The sequence below is a fragment of the Naegleria lovaniensis genome, assembly GCF_003324165.1.
Source record: "Naegleria lovaniensis strain ATCC 30569 chromosome Unknown tig042, whole genome shotgun sequence".
Taxonomy (NCBI): domain Eukaryota; phylum Heterolobosea; class Eutetramitea; order Acrasida; family Naegleriidae; genus Naegleria; species Naegleria lovaniensis.
The window spans coordinates 202,748-220,006 of NW_025407863.1; the positions used below are offsets into that span (position 1 = coordinate 202,748).

At 36.5% G+C, this 17,259-nt stretch overlaps 8 protein-coding genes across 8 annotated transcripts; 2 read left to right on the forward strand and 6 right to left on the reverse strand.

Moving 5' to 3' along the window:
* Nucleotides 1-33: 33 nt before the first annotated feature.
* On the reverse strand, nucleotides 34-1,688 carry C9374_010312 (uncharacterized protein; the record flags this gene model as incomplete). Its single annotated transcript, XM_044685843.1, has 2 exons — nucleotides 34-491; nucleotides 533-1,688. The coding sequence occupies 2 exons, from the start codon at nucleotides 1,686-1,688 to the stop codon at nucleotides 34-36; spliced, it is 1,614 nt and encodes a 537-aa protein (XP_044544112.1).
* A 232-nt stretch (nucleotides 1,689-1,920) lies between these two features.
* C9374_010313 (uncharacterized protein) lies at nucleotides 1,921-5,809 on the reverse strand (the record flags this gene model as incomplete). Its single annotated transcript, XM_044685844.1, has 2 exons — nucleotides 1,921-5,627; nucleotides 5,677-5,809. The coding sequence occupies 2 exons, from the start codon at nucleotides 5,807-5,809 to the stop codon at nucleotides 1,921-1,923; spliced, it is 3,840 nt and encodes a 1,279-aa protein (XP_044544113.1).
* A 364-nt stretch (nucleotides 5,810-6,173) lies between these two features.
* C9374_010314 (uncharacterized protein) lies at nucleotides 6,174-8,947 on the reverse strand (the record flags this gene model as incomplete). The annotated part of the gene is made up of 4 exons (XM_044685845.1): nucleotides 6,174-6,915; nucleotides 6,968-8,444; nucleotides 8,507-8,666; nucleotides 8,729-8,947. 4 exons carry the CDS (start codon nucleotides 8,945-8,947, stop codon nucleotides 6,174-6,176), a joined length of 2,598 nt encoding a protein of 865 aa, XP_044544114.1.
* Nucleotides 8,948-9,109: 162 nt separating this feature from the next.
* On the reverse strand, nucleotides 9,110-10,428 carry C9374_010315 (uncharacterized protein; the record flags this gene model as incomplete). The annotated part of the gene is made up of 4 exons (XM_044685846.1): nucleotides 9,110-9,473; nucleotides 9,524-9,808; nucleotides 9,910-10,129; nucleotides 10,173-10,428. 4 exons carry the CDS (start codon nucleotides 10,426-10,428, stop codon nucleotides 9,110-9,112), a joined length of 1,125 nt encoding a protein of 374 aa, XP_044544115.1.
* Nucleotides 10,429-10,529: 101 nt separating this feature from the next.
* On the reverse strand, nucleotides 10,530-12,358 carry C9374_010316 (uncharacterized protein; the record flags this gene model as incomplete). The annotated part of the gene is made up of 3 exons (XM_044685847.1): nucleotides 10,530-11,451; nucleotides 11,601-11,862; nucleotides 12,076-12,358. The coding sequence occupies 3 exons, from the start codon at nucleotides 12,356-12,358 to the stop codon at nucleotides 10,530-10,532; spliced, it is 1,467 nt and encodes a 488-aa protein (XP_044544116.1).
* A 486-nt stretch (nucleotides 12,359-12,844) lies between these two features.
* On the forward strand, nucleotides 12,845-14,418 carry C9374_010317 (uncharacterized protein; the record flags this gene model as incomplete). Its single annotated transcript, XM_044685848.1, has 2 exons — nucleotides 12,845-13,206; nucleotides 13,272-14,418. 2 exons carry the CDS (start codon nucleotides 12,845-12,847, stop codon nucleotides 14,416-14,418), a joined length of 1,509 nt encoding a protein of 502 aa, XP_044544117.1.
* A 209-nt stretch (nucleotides 14,419-14,627) lies between these two features.
* C9374_010318 (uncharacterized protein) lies at nucleotides 14,628-16,008 on the reverse strand (the record flags this gene model as incomplete). The annotated part of the gene is made up of 2 exons (XM_044685849.1): nucleotides 14,628-15,697; nucleotides 15,801-16,008. 2 exons carry the CDS (start codon nucleotides 16,006-16,008, stop codon nucleotides 14,628-14,630), a joined length of 1,278 nt encoding a protein of 425 aa, XP_044544118.1.
* Nucleotides 16,009-16,496: 488 nt separating this feature from the next.
* Nucleotides 16,497-17,082, forward strand: C9374_010319 (uncharacterized protein; the record flags this gene model as incomplete). The annotated part of the gene is made up of 2 exons (XM_044685850.1): nucleotides 16,497-16,797; nucleotides 16,874-17,082. 2 exons carry the CDS (start codon nucleotides 16,497-16,499, stop codon nucleotides 17,080-17,082), a joined length of 510 nt encoding a protein of 169 aa, XP_044544119.1.
* Between the last annotated feature and the right edge of the window lie 177 nt (nucleotides 17,083-17,259).

A 17,259-nucleotide genomic window follows, 5' to 3' on the forward strand; every position in this document is an offset into this window, starting at 1 on the left:
TTTTTTTGTAAAATTCCAAAATTTCCAAGTTGTTCACAGATCTGGATTTCTCGAGTCAACAACAGTGAATTGTTTCAAAGCTTCCACACAAGCCTCATTTCCTAGACGAGATCCTTCTCTAAACCAAAAGAAGGACATTTCTGGATTTTGCTGAATGTGTAACCAAAATCCACCCAATTGATAACAAGCTTGTCCGTGACCTAATCTTGCAGCACATGTGAGAGCACGAACTGCTTCTTGCACGTCTTGATTTTCAAACTCACCAAATGCTCCCATATGATACACACCAACCATGTAAAACGCTTGTGCATTTTCTGGATCGATTTCACACAATCTTGTAAACCAATACAATGCTTTTTCGTCATTAACCACTGTCTTGCCATCACCTTCCTTAGAAGATGACTGAGGCAGTCCATGATGATAGATACGTGCTAAGAGTTGAATGGCCTCTTTATGATCATTCTCCGCTGCTTTGGTCAAGTATTCCATAGCTTTTGTCGCATTTGGTTGTGTTCCAATACCTCTCAAATACCTTTCACCAGTTGCATCCATGCTTGTGGACAGTCTTCAGATTGGGCTGCTCGAAGAGTCAATTCAAATGCTTTTTCATCATCTTGTTCAACTCCAGAAACACCAAATTCATGAAAATGAGCAAGTTTGAGAAGAGCCAATGCATAACCATGAGAAGCTGCTTTTTCAAACCATGAATGTGCCATTCGATTACTTTTTGAAAAGAATTTGCTTTCAATGGGATTATAAATGATTGTGTCGTCCACACAATAGTTCTTGAAAAAGATACATCCTACGTGATATTGAGCTGGTGGATAATCAGCCAAGGCCGCTTTGAAATATAATTGGGTCACTTGCTTGGATTCAAATGGTAAGATACTTGGATTTTCTAGAATGTTAGCCAATTGGTACATGTACTCTGCTGAGAGACCATTATGAGTAGTGCTGTCTTTGTCTTCAGTATGTTCTTCTTCTTGTTGAAGGAGACTTGAAACCGTGTTAATAGATTTGAATAATTGTTGAGTAAAAACTTCATCTTCACCGAGAGAGAAATCTGTCTTTTTCAACAACATAATTTCTAACGAGGGAAAGAGTTCTTTCAACGAAGAACGACACATTTCAATTTCTTCTTCATCAAATGAATTATTTTCCAAAAAGAGATATTTCAAAGAAGCGAGAGAAGAAGCGTGTTCAGCGAACACTTTCAAAACTCCATCTATTGTGAGTTGATTCTCAGTTAAATCTAATAATTCTAATTTCTCTAGAAACTTGTTATTGTCTCGTCCAAGCAATTCTTTCAAGCCTTCATCGGAGAGGTTGCATCCGACCAATCTCAAATTCTTCATGAATGAGGTTCTTTCCAGGAATGAATGCAACAAGGTAAAATCATCGAGAGGAGTGCCAATGAGCTCCAACTGTTGCAAATTTTTAGAACAACCATTCTTGTCCAAATTCCGAATTGTGTCAGAAGTGAGATGTCCATTCACCAGGAACAATCGTTGCAGAGGAACTTGCGGTTTTTCGTTCATTCTCTCTAGCAAGCCTTTCAATTCTTGTTTTTCTTCGTCATGGCTCTTAAAACGGATTTCAAACCAAGTGTGTTCTTCTGGAATTTGCACATGATTATGCTGATCCAATAGAGTAGGATCATGATTCATTCGGGTTAGCAGTGGTTGCATTTTTTTATAGAATTTTGATGTTCCAGAGATTGCCGAATTGATCATAATAACCAACCGTTCAAAACTTCAAATACAAATTTGAAGACGGCATCTAGGGAGATTTCATGCAAGAACAGTTCGTATAGAGTTCACAAGCCAATTTTATTGACAAAAACTGTGGGAGAGCAAGAGGATCAAAAGGTTGAGAAATCATGTCCAATCCATTACTGTAAGTCAATAAGGTACTACTGCCTTACCTTCCACGAGGTTTGTTGTTGATTTTGGGAAGACGTAAATTTTCTGAAGAGTGTCGTGAATCTGTTTCTGACGAGGAGAGTGACCTCAATTCCATGTCTGTATCAATGTGAGCCGTGTGAGTTGCTAGATTTTGTTTGTTAGAAGATTTGCTTTTGCTTGTCTGAATACTTGTAGCAGTTGTTGCGCTTGACTTCTTTTTAAACATTTCCAATCTTTTCATAGGATCTTTCATTTCTTCCCTTAATTGTTTTTGCTTTTTGATTTTTTGGACTCGACTGTTTTTAGCGAATAAATCCTTTGCTGTTTCAATATTCTTGAAATGCCAGGTGTTTTTGATAGCTTCAAGATTCGAGTTGGATGACTTTTGTGAACTGACACTGCTTTGGGTTGAGGTATTTCCTTCGTCTATTGCAAGTTGAGAGGACTCGTGTGAATCATGAGCTTCATCTTCTTCCTCCATCCATCCATTTTTCGATTTTACCTCATTGTTGGATCTATTTACAATAAGAGATGGGATAGTATTTTCTTCCGTTAACTGTTGTGGCATGTTTAGATTTGCACTCCTATAAAGCTCCTTAATAGATTCATCTCCTCCGTGACTTGTTTTTGTATGTACGTTGTAATAATAGACGTCAATTTTCTTTTTCGTTCTGTTCTCAGGTATTTTGATATTAATTGGAAGATAATCATTTAAGATGCTTGAGGGATATTCAATATCATCCACTGCAGATTCCAGTTCGAATATTTCATCTGCCTCAAATTGTCTTGCTTTCTTCAGAATTGTTCTCACTCTGTATCCTTTCCACACGGACTGAATTTTTGTTGCAGCTTTGTGTCGCTTGTTCAATGCATGCAAGATCCAATCAAGGTTATGTTTTCTTGTGATGTAACCTCTCCAGTTTCGTTGAATTTCAATAGCTGCCTTTTCTTCTCGTTCCCTAAGTCGCTTCTTTCTTCTTATTTTCCATAACCTGAACCATCGTTGGATAAGAATGGCAGAATTTAGCTTTTTTAGTTTTTCTTCGTATTCAGCATTTATCGTAAAAACGTTCTGGTGTCGTTTTGGATTAAAGCCGAGATGTTCCTCAAAGTGTTGTTGCTTTTGATCCACTTTTGCGTCATATTGGGATAATCGGTTATCAAGTCTTCTTGAAAATCTTATTTGTGCATCTTTAAAGTTTTTCTCAGTTACTTTCTCTGAAGAAATACATTGATGGTAATTGCTAAATTGTGATCGTTCGTTAATATGTCGTGAACACATGTAATAGTAGGTTGTTTTTGTGTTCCATTCGTTCGTTTTGAGAGATTGTAGACTTCTCTGAGATTTATCCAGAGTGATAGCGTCTCTCATAAATTTGTATTGATTGTCTCTAAACATTGAACTGTTAATGGATGGAACTGATCTTTTGAGAGAGTGATTAATGAATGACACCACATGGCCAGTTAACCTGGGCGAGTAAAAAACGAAATGAGAGAACACATTCTGTCGAGCTAGCGAGCTCACTACTTCGCCATCTAGATTTGTAAGATTTGGTAGCAAGGCAATTGACAGCTCCTTGTATAATACACCTCTAGCAATAGGGTTATCATTCAACTTCATTTCTTCAACATTTCTACAAAATCGTAAATGTAATAGCTCGTCGATAGATTGTAAATTGTTAAATGATAAATTAATATTTCTAAGCATAATACAGCTAGAAAGTGGAGAAAGATGCTCAAGCTTGTTTCCACTCAAATTAAGGTATTGTATCAACGGAGAAAATAGAAATGACTGGGGTAAGGATGTCAGCTGATTTGAATTCAGGTACAAACTCTTAAGGAGAACGTGATGGAATGATGGAATGGAAGTGATTTTGTTTTGATACAGAATGATGTCCTCCAACAAAAGGTTAAACATGAGTGATTTGTCAATGCTTTCCAGCTCATTGTATCCAACGTCAAGATAACATAAATTGGTGAATGCATCTAAAATTCTTAAATCCGTAAGCTTGTTAATATCAATTCGAAGATATTGCAATTTCTTGTTATTCTGAATGCCGCTCAAATCCTGAATTTTGTTATTGCACAAATTAATACTTCTGAGCTGATTCGTGTTTTTAAGAGGTGTTATCGAGGAAATGTTATTACCGAGAGCGTACAGCTCTTTCAACTTTGATGCGCTCTCTCTTGGAATATCTAATGTGGATAACCGGTTGTCATTCACTGAAAGTGTTTCTAGTGAGGGAAGACCGCTCAAAGATGACAGGCTTTGAAATAAATTAGTATCTAGAATAAGGGCCCTCACTTTAGGAAAGGCCGTAAATAAATTATGTTTTGCTGAGGAAATATCTTCTCCTCGAATATTGATGTGTGTGACTTGAGAGTTATCTTTCTCAAAAGGCATTGAGTTATCGATAATGTCCTCATCCAAAATAACATTTAGCTTTGCTGCTTGAGCTGGCTTTAAATCTTGAGTCGATCCCATGGAGGAAATGGGAGGAGATTTGAGGAATTTTTGTACATGACTTTTCCATGAAGTTAACCGCTCCAACACTGTCCACTTGCTGTTTTTCTTAGAAGTTTGTAGTGCCTCAGCAATCGTCTTAACAATAAAGTTTCGTTTGTTTTCTTTTGCTTTGGCAAGCTCTTTTTTCTTTTCTTCGAGTTGTCGTTTAACCTCAAGCTCTTTCTGTAGTTTCAATGCTTCCTCTTCTTTTCGCCTTCGTTCTTCCTCTTGACGCTTTTGCTCCTCCTCCTTTCTCCTCCTTTCTTCTTCCATCTTTCGTTTCCGTTCTTCTTCCTTTTTCTGTTTGTCTAGCTCAATCTTTCGCTTTCTTTCTTCAGATTTTTTAATATTCTCCAGTCGTTGCCGTTCTTTTTCCTGCACTTCCTTAATTTTTTGCTCTTCCTTTTTCTTAATTATAAGTTCTTTCAGTTTAGTTTGCCTTTCTGCTTCTTCAAGAAGCTCTTGCTGTTTTTTTTGGTTTGCAATCTCAATTTTTCTCTGAATTTCTTGTTGATGTTCAAACAGCTTTCGTTCTTGCTCTTCTAACTCCTTTTTTCGTTGCTCTTCCTCTCGTTTACGTTCTTCTTCTTGTTTTCTTTTTTCTTCCAAGATTTTTCGTTTTTTTTCTTGAAGCTCTTTTTCAATTCTTTGTTCTTCTTCAATCCTCTTCATGTTTTCTTCCTCAAATTTTCTTTTCAATATTTCTGACTGCAATAATAATTCTTGGAACGCACTTTTTTCTTTGTTCAGTTTTGGCTTTTGAGATGATTTGAAATGGAGTGTCTCTATAGAATCTCTAGTGCTTGTCGATTCAGTTATTCGAGGCGATTCCATCTTTTCCAAAGACAGTGATTTGTTAACAACTCTTGGCGTTTCAACTCGAGTAATTGGCACATGTTGTACCTTTTCTTTGATCTGCGCAATATGGTGCATGTATGTTTTTGATAGTGTATTTTTACCTAAATAATAACCTACAGCTGTAACAATCGAATTTTTGAGCTCATTCACAGTGGAGAGATATTCTTCTACAAAATCATCTTGATCCAACATTTTGTGGATTTCCTCAAAATCTTCATCTATACCAAAACTAGCTTTATCTTCGATGGCAGTCAGAAATACATCACCTTCTTGAATCACCGTTGGGACTTGTCTCTTTTGTATAATGTTGTCAAACTCTTCTACATAACGATGATAATCGTCATCTTCCGCAGAGTATTCTGTTCAATTTGTCAATGAGTTTGTTGATGAAAACAACAATATACCTACCGTCTATGGAAATGTTGTCACCGTGACTATTCCACCGTTCCGAAAATTCAATCTCTTCATCATTTGAGATGCTATAAGTTTCCAATAACTCTTTCAATAAAAAGCTGCTTGAGCCATCATCCTCTGAGGTCATCGGGATTTGGCGCAAAAACCCCTTCTCCAACGATTCCGATGATGATCTTTCATTAAACATAAGCAATCCTCCGTCATGTAGCATGTACAATAATTTGGATCGATAACACGACTGCACCGTAAAATATTATTGTTGTTCGTAATTGAGTGGAAAGAGAATTTGCTGTTGAGTTCAATTATTTTTTTTGCGTTTGTAATTTAAGCTCAAACATTTTGGCGGGTCAGTGAAAAGAAATTAAATTGAGCTGCACATTTCCCCTGGCTTTCACTCTTTGAGTGTTTGTTTGCAAGATCAGCACTTTGTTCGATTTGTTTGTTTTGTTCAAATTGTTGATTAGAAGGCGAATGAATATATTTTATTTAAATTAATCTTCACCTTTTTGGAGTGGGGAGCATACTTTTTTTTTCCTTCTCACTTTTCTTCTAATTTCGTCAGGAGTATCTTCATTGATAATTTGGACCATGTCCTCAAAGTCTACACGATTATTGGTTCCAATTTCAAACGATGATCGATTTAATCTGTAGTGTCTTTCAAGAGAGATACTTTCTGAGATATTAAATGGTGTGAATATTTTTTTTCCTTCTTTAAACTCCCAAATATATTTGAATTGTTTGGTTTGATATGCATCCTTGAAAAAATTTCTGTCTGTTGGATTAAAACTGCCAATATATTGACGAGTAGGCTCGAGAGTGATCCATTCAATCTTTGCGCTCAATGTACTTCTGTTGGATGCTAAGTTCAAAATACCATTAATGTCATTCAAAGTAAAATCAAAAAAAGGATGTTGGTTGAGCTCCTCAACAGCATAGGTGTACTGACTCTTAATACGACTGTGCAACCAGTATGGAGAAATAAGATCTTTTGGTATTTTCACAATACAGTAGTCGTGATTTGGCGAAGGCGACGAAATGTCAAAAGCTGAGGTCAGTATTCCAGGGTGTGATAGTGTGAATGAATAACGGTTTTGAAGCCATAAAATTTTTGCCAAACCATTCCTTCTACACTCGTCGTCGACAAAATTATTCGCTTTAACCTTAGCGGGTTGATAGTTTGGTATTCCAATCCGAAATCCTCGCAATGCATATTTTACGAGTCTTGACTCATAACTATATAGGTAAATATTATTCATTCATAAAATTGTCATATTTCTTCACTTACGTGGTGGATTGTCTATCTGGATCCACAATATTAGTTCTTGTGACCAATGATTCCTTTGCTCTTGGAAGACAATACACGTTACTGCCATCATAACCAAAACAACAAGAAGGAATATCGAAACCCATAAGAATCTCAGATGGACTTTTGTAGATACGTAAAATAACTTGGACTGTTCTAACGGGCTCATAAAATCTAAAAGTAAGGGCATGGGATGTCCTGATTAACATAATGTCAGTAAAAGCTTTTGGTTGGTTTGTTGCTTTTTTAAAGGCTCGAAGCCTTTTCTTAAAGTGTTTGTAAATGTCCACAAGTTTTTGTTCTGCTTCACATTCTGTGAGTCCATACAAGAAGAGATCTATATCCGTGTTACTCCATCGTTCGTGTTTGTTGTAGTATGATATTAGTTTTTTCTGGAAATTTTCATCAAAACAGGTAGCACTGTGTTGATCATGCTTTTTTCTGTTAAAATCATTTGAATAGAATTCAAGCTCGTCCATAGTTGCCTCCGATACATCTCCATCATCTAATTCATCGTCAGAATCAGTGATTGGATTGTTGGAAGAGTTGGCAAATGGGGTTGCAAGGATGGCCCGTAAAACACAACCACCTGCACAAAATACATTCTCCCAGTTCATGCCATCAAAAATACCACAAGTGAGAGTGTCGAACTGAATCTGAAAGGTCTCAAAATCAGGACACAGATGTGGAATAGAGGGCTTGGAGACTTTAAACTTGGATGCTTCCATTGGATTTTCAAAATCAAACAACAAACCAATCCCTTTAGGAGGGTTTTTCATCATAAATGCTTCTTGATTAGCGTCAAATACATTCAGCAAATGCAAATATGGATTTTGAAGAATTTCATGGTCTCTATCAGAAACAAACAACCTTCTCAATAAATCTTCTTCTTCTTTCATTCTTCTATTGCTATATCCAAGGTGTTCAATGTGATATCGAAGTATATTCCAATATTCCAACAATTCTAAAAGATTCAATTCTTTTGCTTCCTTCTTAATTTGTGTTTTCACTTGTTGGTCTTGCTTGCAAATCTCATCAAATCGACCTGTTTCCAAAAAGTCAAAGATGATATGATACACCAACGGATCTCTATCTAGAAAAATAGTATTTTCATTGGTTTCCTTGAGAAGAGATGGAAACAGGCTTTCTGAATGTTTTACCAGTTTCTCAATGGCAATAGGGTAAAGTAATTGCCCCCGCACGTTGAAAGAAATAATTTTCTCAGACTTCGCCGGTTCAACATCCTCTTCTACTCGTATATGATTTTCAAGAAATGAGTGTGTGATACATGCATCATCATCTTCATCTTCTCTAAATAATGAACAATTTTTAAGTCTATTTTGAATGGCTTCGCTTAATTTTGCACATCCAAAGTAGTTGGACTCTTCAAACAGTTGTACCAAATGCTTCATAGAGACCTCACTATCAGCCTTCCATAGCCCGATATGAGTTGTTGAGCCTTGAGTTGACCATGCCAGTAATAAAATTATAATAAATATTAAATACGTATCAACCTCCTACCTGTTCTCAAAAACTCTAAAATCATGTTAAAGTAAAAAGGATTTCTATCTGCAAATAAGATCGCTCCATTCTCATCTTTTTCAATCATGAACTCCGAGGTCATCATCACTTTCATTAAATTTTCTCGCTTGTTGATGGTGCGCAATGTGGTCATGAACGTCTGGCCTCCGACATTGATTTTGACCGTATTTTGTTCCAATTGATCTTGAGAATGGCACGAACTAGCTCCACATGTTTTGAGAATTCATGTGGTTGTTCTTGTTTGAATTTTTCATAACGTTCTTGTTCAATGAGCTGTAATTGGTGCTTTTCGTTTTCGTATTTTTCTTGAAGTGATTGGTTGATGAATGTTCTCTCCTTCTCGAGGAGATTTTCAAGAGACAATGTCGTGGTTAAATGATCACACAACGATTCTACTGATACTTCCTCGGAGAGAGACATTTTATTCGTGTGGGTTGTCGTGCTGCCAATTTGTCAAAGTTAAAATGACAAAGATTCGAAAAGTGCAAAACGAAAGTGTGAAGGAATGTGATATCTTCAGCTCTTTCACACCTTCAGTCCACTCCTCTATATTACAACACCATATTCACACAAAAAATGGCACTATTTTTGTGTGTAAACAATTTGACCATCATTGAAGAAGATTAAGGGTGTTCTTTCCATCTGCAAATCCTTGTCAAACAATATTTCCTCTTCATCAAAACTGTGATACTCTTCGAAATTGTCCTCCATGGTATCTCGATATAAATCTCCAAACATTTTCGTCTTGGATTGCTTTTTCATTTCTTGTTGATATTGATCTTTTTTCAATCGCTCTAAACGTTGCTGTACTATTTTCATATTCTTTTCAAGATCTTCTTCTTTTGAAGATTGGCCTTTTGACTGGATTTTGTGTTGCTGGATATTGAAAAGTGCCTTCTCTATATATATTAATCCCTTCTCAGTGTCTTTCATTTCTAAACATGATCTTGCAATGAGATAAAGAGCTTCATGATGGTTTGGAGAAAAATGTAAGACCCGTTCACATATTTGCATGCATTTTTGAAATTCCTGTAATTCCAGGTTGACTTTTGCCAATTGAGTTGAATTTTGTGTTTTTCTTCGAAATAGGACTTCTTTTCGTCTGGCCCTTCGAATCGAATTTCTTCCATTGCAAAAAGTGTATCCTTATACTTGTATAAAGCCTTCTTGATTTGAGTTTTGAATCTTTCATCTTTTTGAATCTTCATTTGAATGGCTTGTCTATACATGTCATTGGCAGCTTGTCGATTCTGTGAAATTTCCAACAACTTTTCAGAAAAACTTGTTGGCATGGTTTGTAATCCAAATACGTAATTTCAAAGTATTGACAATACAAGTATTGAAAACATGAAGAAAGAGAAATGTTTTCTTTCGACTCTGACATAAAGATGGTGTTGTCAATTTCTGCACAAACTTTTTGTGGGATCATAAAGATGGCTTTTTCATTCATTTTCATTGTGTAGAGACATTTCAGAAGAATAGGATACAACTTCTTGTTGTGGAGGACTCGCTCTTGTTTTAAGCCATTGTCAAGAAAGATGTGTGTGTTCCATTCACTCTGAGTTGAAGAAGTTTTGTAAAATAGTTTAGAACAGTGACGATCTTTGAAAGTAAAATTCCAAAAGTCTTGTCAACAACAACTTACATCTCACTTTGGATCGCTCATTGGCAAGAACATCGCCTTCTCCTTCTGTGAGAATAATCTTTTTGATTGCAGACGAAAAAAAGACTTGTTGGATGTTGTTGTTACAGGAGTCAGAGAAAAATACTTTCAAAATATCATCTGAAATTATTTGAGAAACCAGCTCCGAATGCTTGGGCTTGACAATCTCTCCTGACGACGTTTCAGTACTTGACTCGTCGGTATTCTTCGATTCATCATGGAGCAATGACGTGATCATGATAATTTTTTTGAGTTTGTCAAAAGGATGTCGTACAAAAATTTTTGAAAGAGGAATTCTGTTTTTGCTACAAAAAGCTTATTTATAAGCTCCTTTCTCTCTTACTTTTCAAATACAAATTGGTTAATATCAGACTTGTATTGAATCTTTGGAAGTGCAGTGGTTTGAATAAAGTGACTTCTTGATTCCCACAGATCTAGGAATACACGATACTTGAGAGTACCTTCAAGATAGTCAACACCAGAACTACCACCTGTTCCTGTACGAGTTCCAATCATTCTCTCTACCATGCGAACATGACGAGTTCTCCACATGAGCAAAGATTCCTCTAATGCAACCAAACGATCAAGTAAGTTGGCATAATTAAAAAGCATATAGTGATGTCTATAGCTCATAATGAACAAAATAGCAGCACGACGTTTCTTAATACGTTCAATCTTCTCTTCGTTAGATCTCTTTGGAGGAACAATGTTCTCAGATCCATTACTTTGAGAAGTAACAGGGCAAGTTTCTTGCTTGGTTTCTCCATCCATCATGGAAGACTGTTGTTGAGAAAAGAATGGACATCCACCAGAACTACGAGCTCCACTACTATTGACCTTGAAGGCAGTTCTTTGTTTGACGTGAAAATCTTGATCTTCAATGGTAATCCATTGTCTTGCGGGCTTCATCTCCTTCTCAATATGTTGTTCGATAATTGCCATTTCAGTTTCTGGATTGAACCATCGACTCTTTTGGAATGCTAAATTCTCTCTCTTTCTTTCCAAAAAGGTGGAAATAAATTCTGTTCCTGGAATTTTGGGATAGACAATTTCTTCAAGCCACCGATAAACCAATTTTCTAATGCTCATCTCTTGTTGTCTCTTCTTCAAACGAGTTAATCCAAAAATGTCGTGTTGAAGATCGGTTTCATAGCTTGTTCTTCCTCCACACATTCTACGATTGGAATCCCTTAATCCCATCATGACTTCCAATTCTCTCATTTGAACAGATTGGAAACCGCTTGCTGGTCCAATAACAGATCTGTGCTCAATGCATTGGGTGAATAAGGAAGTCACAATGTGAAAATTTGGAATTTCCAAATGGTCATTGCAATGGTTTGACATTCAATGAAAGTAAGATTCCAAATGACAGGTCAATAGCACATGCTAGCTCAATTGTGACAAACATACCTAAATTCCAAAAAATCTGCAGGATGCATAGTTTCCAAGATATCAAATGTACCAAGTGAATAACGAAGAATTTGATCTGCTCTCTCTAATCTATGAACTAGAATTTGAGTATTTTCAACAGTGAGGTCAACATCTTCATTAGGGTGTTCTTTGGCATAATTGAACACTTTCTTCAAAATGTTTTGAATGCTCTCAACTTCAAACAAAATTTGATTGAACCACAGTTCAAAGCTTTGATGGACAACAATAAATAAATGTTCGTCTGTGATTTGTAATCAAAGGGCCATGTTCGAAACAGTTATTGAAAGGATTAATTCCGATATGGAATGACACGATCAACAATTCAAATGCATTCGATTCAGCAACAAGAACGGTGTTTCATCAGATTCCAACAGGGCACAGCAATAGGCATAGCAATGCATGTGCATTCATCATCATGATTATTGCAAAAAATAAATCATCTCCGAAAACGTACCATGATGAGTCAATCCTCCCTTACAATCAGCACCTTGCAATGTTAACAATGAATCAGTCATGATATAGTTATTGTAAGTAACTTGAATTTTCTTGTCCATGTCGACTGGCTTGATTCCGTGTAACTCTTCATAGGAAACAGCCTTGGATTGAGATCTCTCTTCATCAAAATATGCATTTGAGTTTTGATTTGTGGTTGACTTGGATCCATTGGATGGTAATTGTGACGAAGCAGCACTCTCATTCAAGAAGAGAGGTGAAACAGGATGGGTGTGAGTGTCCATAGTGTGATATTTTTTTGGAGTTGAGTTTGCAATTACAATGCATCGAATTTGTCTTAATTTGGGGAATTGGCCGCTAGGTCGGTTCAGTCCTCGCGCGTCCAAAGTGAGATTTTGTAATCATTATTCTCTCTTGAGAGATTCCAAAGACGAGCAACAACTAATTCTCAATTCACACGTGAAATGAGAATAGCAACACATTGTTGCAAATGTTATTGGAATTCGATCACCATTTTACAGAAACCACCCAAAAAGTTGTCCAACAAAACAATGAAGAAATTAATTAATTGATCTTTTTTAACAAATGAACACAACCAAAGACCATGGTACACCAGAAACTGTAAAATAAAAGGGCAATGCATATTTTTGTGTCCTCCTCTCAATTTGTGAAATTTCCTTTAACAGCTTCCATTCTTGAGAACCTTTTTTGCTGCTCATGATTTTGCTTGTTCAACATGTTAAAAACTTCAGTACTCGACTTTGTTCAAAATGCCTGATAAACCACTCGTGCAACAGAATGCACATCATCATCATCATGTTCACGACACAACTTCTCATAAAATTCCCAAGAAGGTTCATGCGTCACATCTGGCAGAGAAACCAAAATTGAAAACCTCTTCTGAATACATTCCTGTTCAGTTGGAAGATATCATTGAAGCACCTGGCCCATTGACCACTTCCGATCCATTCTTTGATGTATTCAAGAAGATCACCAAGTTTTTCACACCTTATGAATGTTTCAAATATCAATTCAGTTTGGTGAACTCTGCTGCAAGAGAAGCAGTTTTACAAAATCACTTTCTTGGTAATGAAAAGGTTGTTCATACGTACTTAGTGAATTGGATCAAAGGGTAAGTTTCAAGAGTGTATGAAAATCATCAATGCTGACCATCAAACACATGTAACATCTAAGAAGTAAAAACAAGCAAGATCAAACCAGAAAAGAACTTCCAGAATTGATTCAAAAGTACAACATTTCTCTCTTCATTCACTGCTCTCCAATCTTGCAAGTGTTGGCTGCTCAACACGGCTGTGAAGGAATTTTGTGGGAAGTGTTGAAACATCCTTTCATGACCTATGCTGTCTTTAGAACTCTCAATACGAGAGATGTTGGTGAAATTCTTCAATTCACAGATATGAAATTTTACAGTATTTTCCATCATATTGATTTGTTCTCAATTCTATTGGGTGAAATGATTCATTTGGATTATTTAAATTCTGCAAACACCTTGTTCAGTGATTATTTACAGAGTCATACATGTCCTTTGGATGCTAAAGAAAAGGTCTTGAAGATGGACAATATGATTGAGATTGCAGTTGAGAAGGATCTTCCAAATGTGTTCTTCTATGTGATGGAGAAGATTGTAGAAATGAAGAGATTGTACATTGAGGAAATGACCGAGTCGTTCAACAAATTGTCTCTCGAGTTAAATTCTATTCCAATTCGTGTGTTCGAAGAGACTGACAAGGAAGAAGCGACCTTGTTACCAATTATCGATAAGGAAGAGCAAGAAATGGAGCAATCCGCTGAAAACCAACTGGTAGAGCGATACTTCTACTCACGATTCAAATACTTCATTTTGAATTGCCCAAATATTTTCTTTGAGGGATTTTTAGGCATTCCTTCCATGAATCCTCATACTTTGCAAGTTCTCAAAAGATTAATTGGTAATTGTGAGACTCAAGAAGATCGAGAGTATCACATGGTCAAGTTTGTGCTCACATGTGTTAAAAACAGAGATAAGGAATTGCCTTACATTCTCGACAGAATTTCAGGATATGCAATGAAATTGTCATACAAGACTCTGTGTGATGTTTTTGGAGATCGTGATGTCATTCAATTGGGGCTATTGAAATCCATGCATATTTTCAATACTATTGGGCATTTGCTTGAAAGAGAGGAACAGGAATCGAAGGGAGTGACGGTTGATCGGAAAACAAACATTTTCTCGATTGACGACCTCAAGTTGATATTTGAGGAGATGGAGAAGAGACAAAACTTCACAGCCTTAGACTCAATCAGAAATACTTTGTTGAGATATAGAGAGAAGGATATCTTGTAACATAATAATAATAGTTTCGAGTTTAGAAAGGATGAGTTTAGGGATCGTACATGTTAGTAGTGATATGTCCTGTTACACATGATTAACGCTTTCACACCATTTCGAATTACACGTAAATGTCATCAATGAGTAAAGTTGTACATATTCTAGTTATTGTGTTCGACAAACGAGTTTCTCCAATCATTGTCCAATTCGACGTATTGCTAGTCTTATTTAGTGATGCTCTTTTTCTTGATGAAAAATTGTTTTAGCCACAGCGAGAATAATTCTTCATTATTTTTTCCGTCCTTAAACTTGGTAATCCATGGATGGCGGAGAAGTTCATCAGCAAATGGTCGTTTGTTTTTTTCAGGCTCGCAACATTTTAAGACAAAGTCTCTGAATTCTGGGCTCAACTTCTTTTCCGTGGTTTCATTGTATTTTTCTATTATTTCAGAGATATCATTCTGTATATTTTCAAGCTTGTCTACAATGTCAAAATGGGAGAGTGTTGGAAGAGTGCTCAAAGGATGAACTTTTGTCATCAATTCAATAGTTAATACGCCCAAACTCCAAATATCGGAGTTGTAATTGTACGAGCATCCTTGAAGTCTTTCAGGCGATAGATAAATTGTTGTACCGTTCACAGTATTGAACATGGTCTTTCCTAAATCAGAGTTGATGTCAAGTTTTTTGTGTCCGCATAAACCAAAATCTCCAATCTTTACCTCTGCGTGCTGGGTGTTCAGGTCATAATCCACCAAAATATTTTCTGGTTTGATATCTCTGTGAATGATATGCTTCTCTTTTTGTAAATAGTTTAAACCTTTTAGGATCTTCTCCACAATTACAGACATCATTCGCTCCGTGGTTCCCTCTGTGATTTTGAATACGTCCTTCAAGCTTCCACAATTGCAAAAATCTAACAACATATAAAAACAATAATCTCTGAAATAACAATTGTGCACTTTGAGTAAATTAGGATGATCACTTTCGTAAATGGCTTTGAATTCAGCCCAAATCAATTTGTTTTGATCTGATTCATCGTCGTCTGAGAATACATTATCTCCTTTTCTTTCTCTAATAGTTTTCAGGGCAAATTTTTGACCTGTTTGTTTGTGTTTTGCGAGTACAACAGATCCGAAAGCACCAGCCCCTAGTCCCATTTTGTAACATTCCAAATCGTCATATGGAATATTCATGTTCTTTTTAGCATCATTGGAAGAGTCGTCATCGTTGAAAATTAGTCCATTTGGGCCAATGTAGAACGTTTGTGTGTGTCCTGATGAAGTTCCTTTTACTGTTGATCGAGAAGATATCATATTCGATTTTTCAAATTCCGTGATAATGATGAACGGTGAGCAATGATGTTCAGTTCTCTCACAATTGCCACTACTACTTACTCGCTTTCTGAGCCAACGGCGTAGAGAGATCATAATGAGTTTCGACTCTCAAAATTTGTAAATTAGAAGTAAACTCATTCTTGGGTGGAATAGGTTTTTGTTCAACAGGATTGAGTTCAATCTTTGGCTTTTCTTGTGTTTCCTCGTCATCATCACTATCACATCGAAAATTATCGAGCCCGTAGGCAACCATCGGCTTTTGGGCCATTTTTTGAAACGTTGCTGCTTCAGGGTTCATCGCGTTATGAATTTGATGAGAGATAAAAGAGAGCTTGTTTTTGGAGAAATTAGGAACTGATCAGAGGATTACAGGTGAACAACAATAACTGTAAAACGAATGAACCAGAAATACAACCAATTTGTATTCGGTTGATGATATTTTTGAAAAGCAAACTCCTGAATGGCTTGAACAGGAATTGTCGTTGAGGATGAGAGAGGAGCAATTCGGAAGGATTAATTTCCAAATGAATCCGAATACATTCAATATTATTTTCAGTCGTATACTTGATGATGAACCTATCGCTGCGATCGTTGATACAATCAAAGGCTTGTGGTGATCAATGATGGTCAAATCCAACGTAAAAAAAGTTTCTCTCTTTTGTTTTTTGAATCGAATTCAATTTGGTTAAGCTTCTGATCGCTACTAGATCATCCTCTTCCCTCATCTTACTACCACGCAGCGCGATTATTTTCATCATGGGTTACACGGACCAAGTAAGACAATTACTCAAGCAAGTAGAAACGGATGAATCTGTCATTGTAGAGGACGAAAATCAACTTCCTCCTCCTACAGTCCAAAAAACCGATGAAGAATGGAAGAAGATCTTAACTTCCAAACAGTATGAAGTGCTGAGACGAGCCGGAACCGAACCATCGTTTTGTGGAGGCTATAAAACATTCAAGGATCAATTAAAACAAAATCAGCAAGAGGAAGGAGTCTTTCATTGTTCAGCTTGTGATGCTCCTTTGTTCAATGCAAAGACGTCTTTTGATTCGGGTAAGTGATTCAAATGTTTTACTCAGCTTGTGGATCTAATCTTACGATCAAATTCTTCGTGATGATGATGAAATAGGCTCGGGATGGCCATCTTTTTGGGCTCCTGTTGCACCCAAAGCCATTGGTTACATTATCGACAGTACTCTTGGAATGGAACGAGTGGAAGTGGTGTGCAATAGTTGTCACTCTCATTTGGGCCATGTATTCAGTGATGGACCTCGTGACAAAACTAAACTTCGATACTGCATTAATGCTATCTGTTTGGCATTGAAAGTGAAAAAGTAGAAAATTGTTGAACCTACGAAAATATTGTAACACAAATTCCTCTCACAAAAAATTGAAAGACATTTCTGTCATTGTCTAGAATAACTTCATCATATATTATAAATTATTTATTATCATTTCTAAATTGCCATCATCAATATTCAAAAAGTTCCTCTATACTTACACAATTTTTCACAT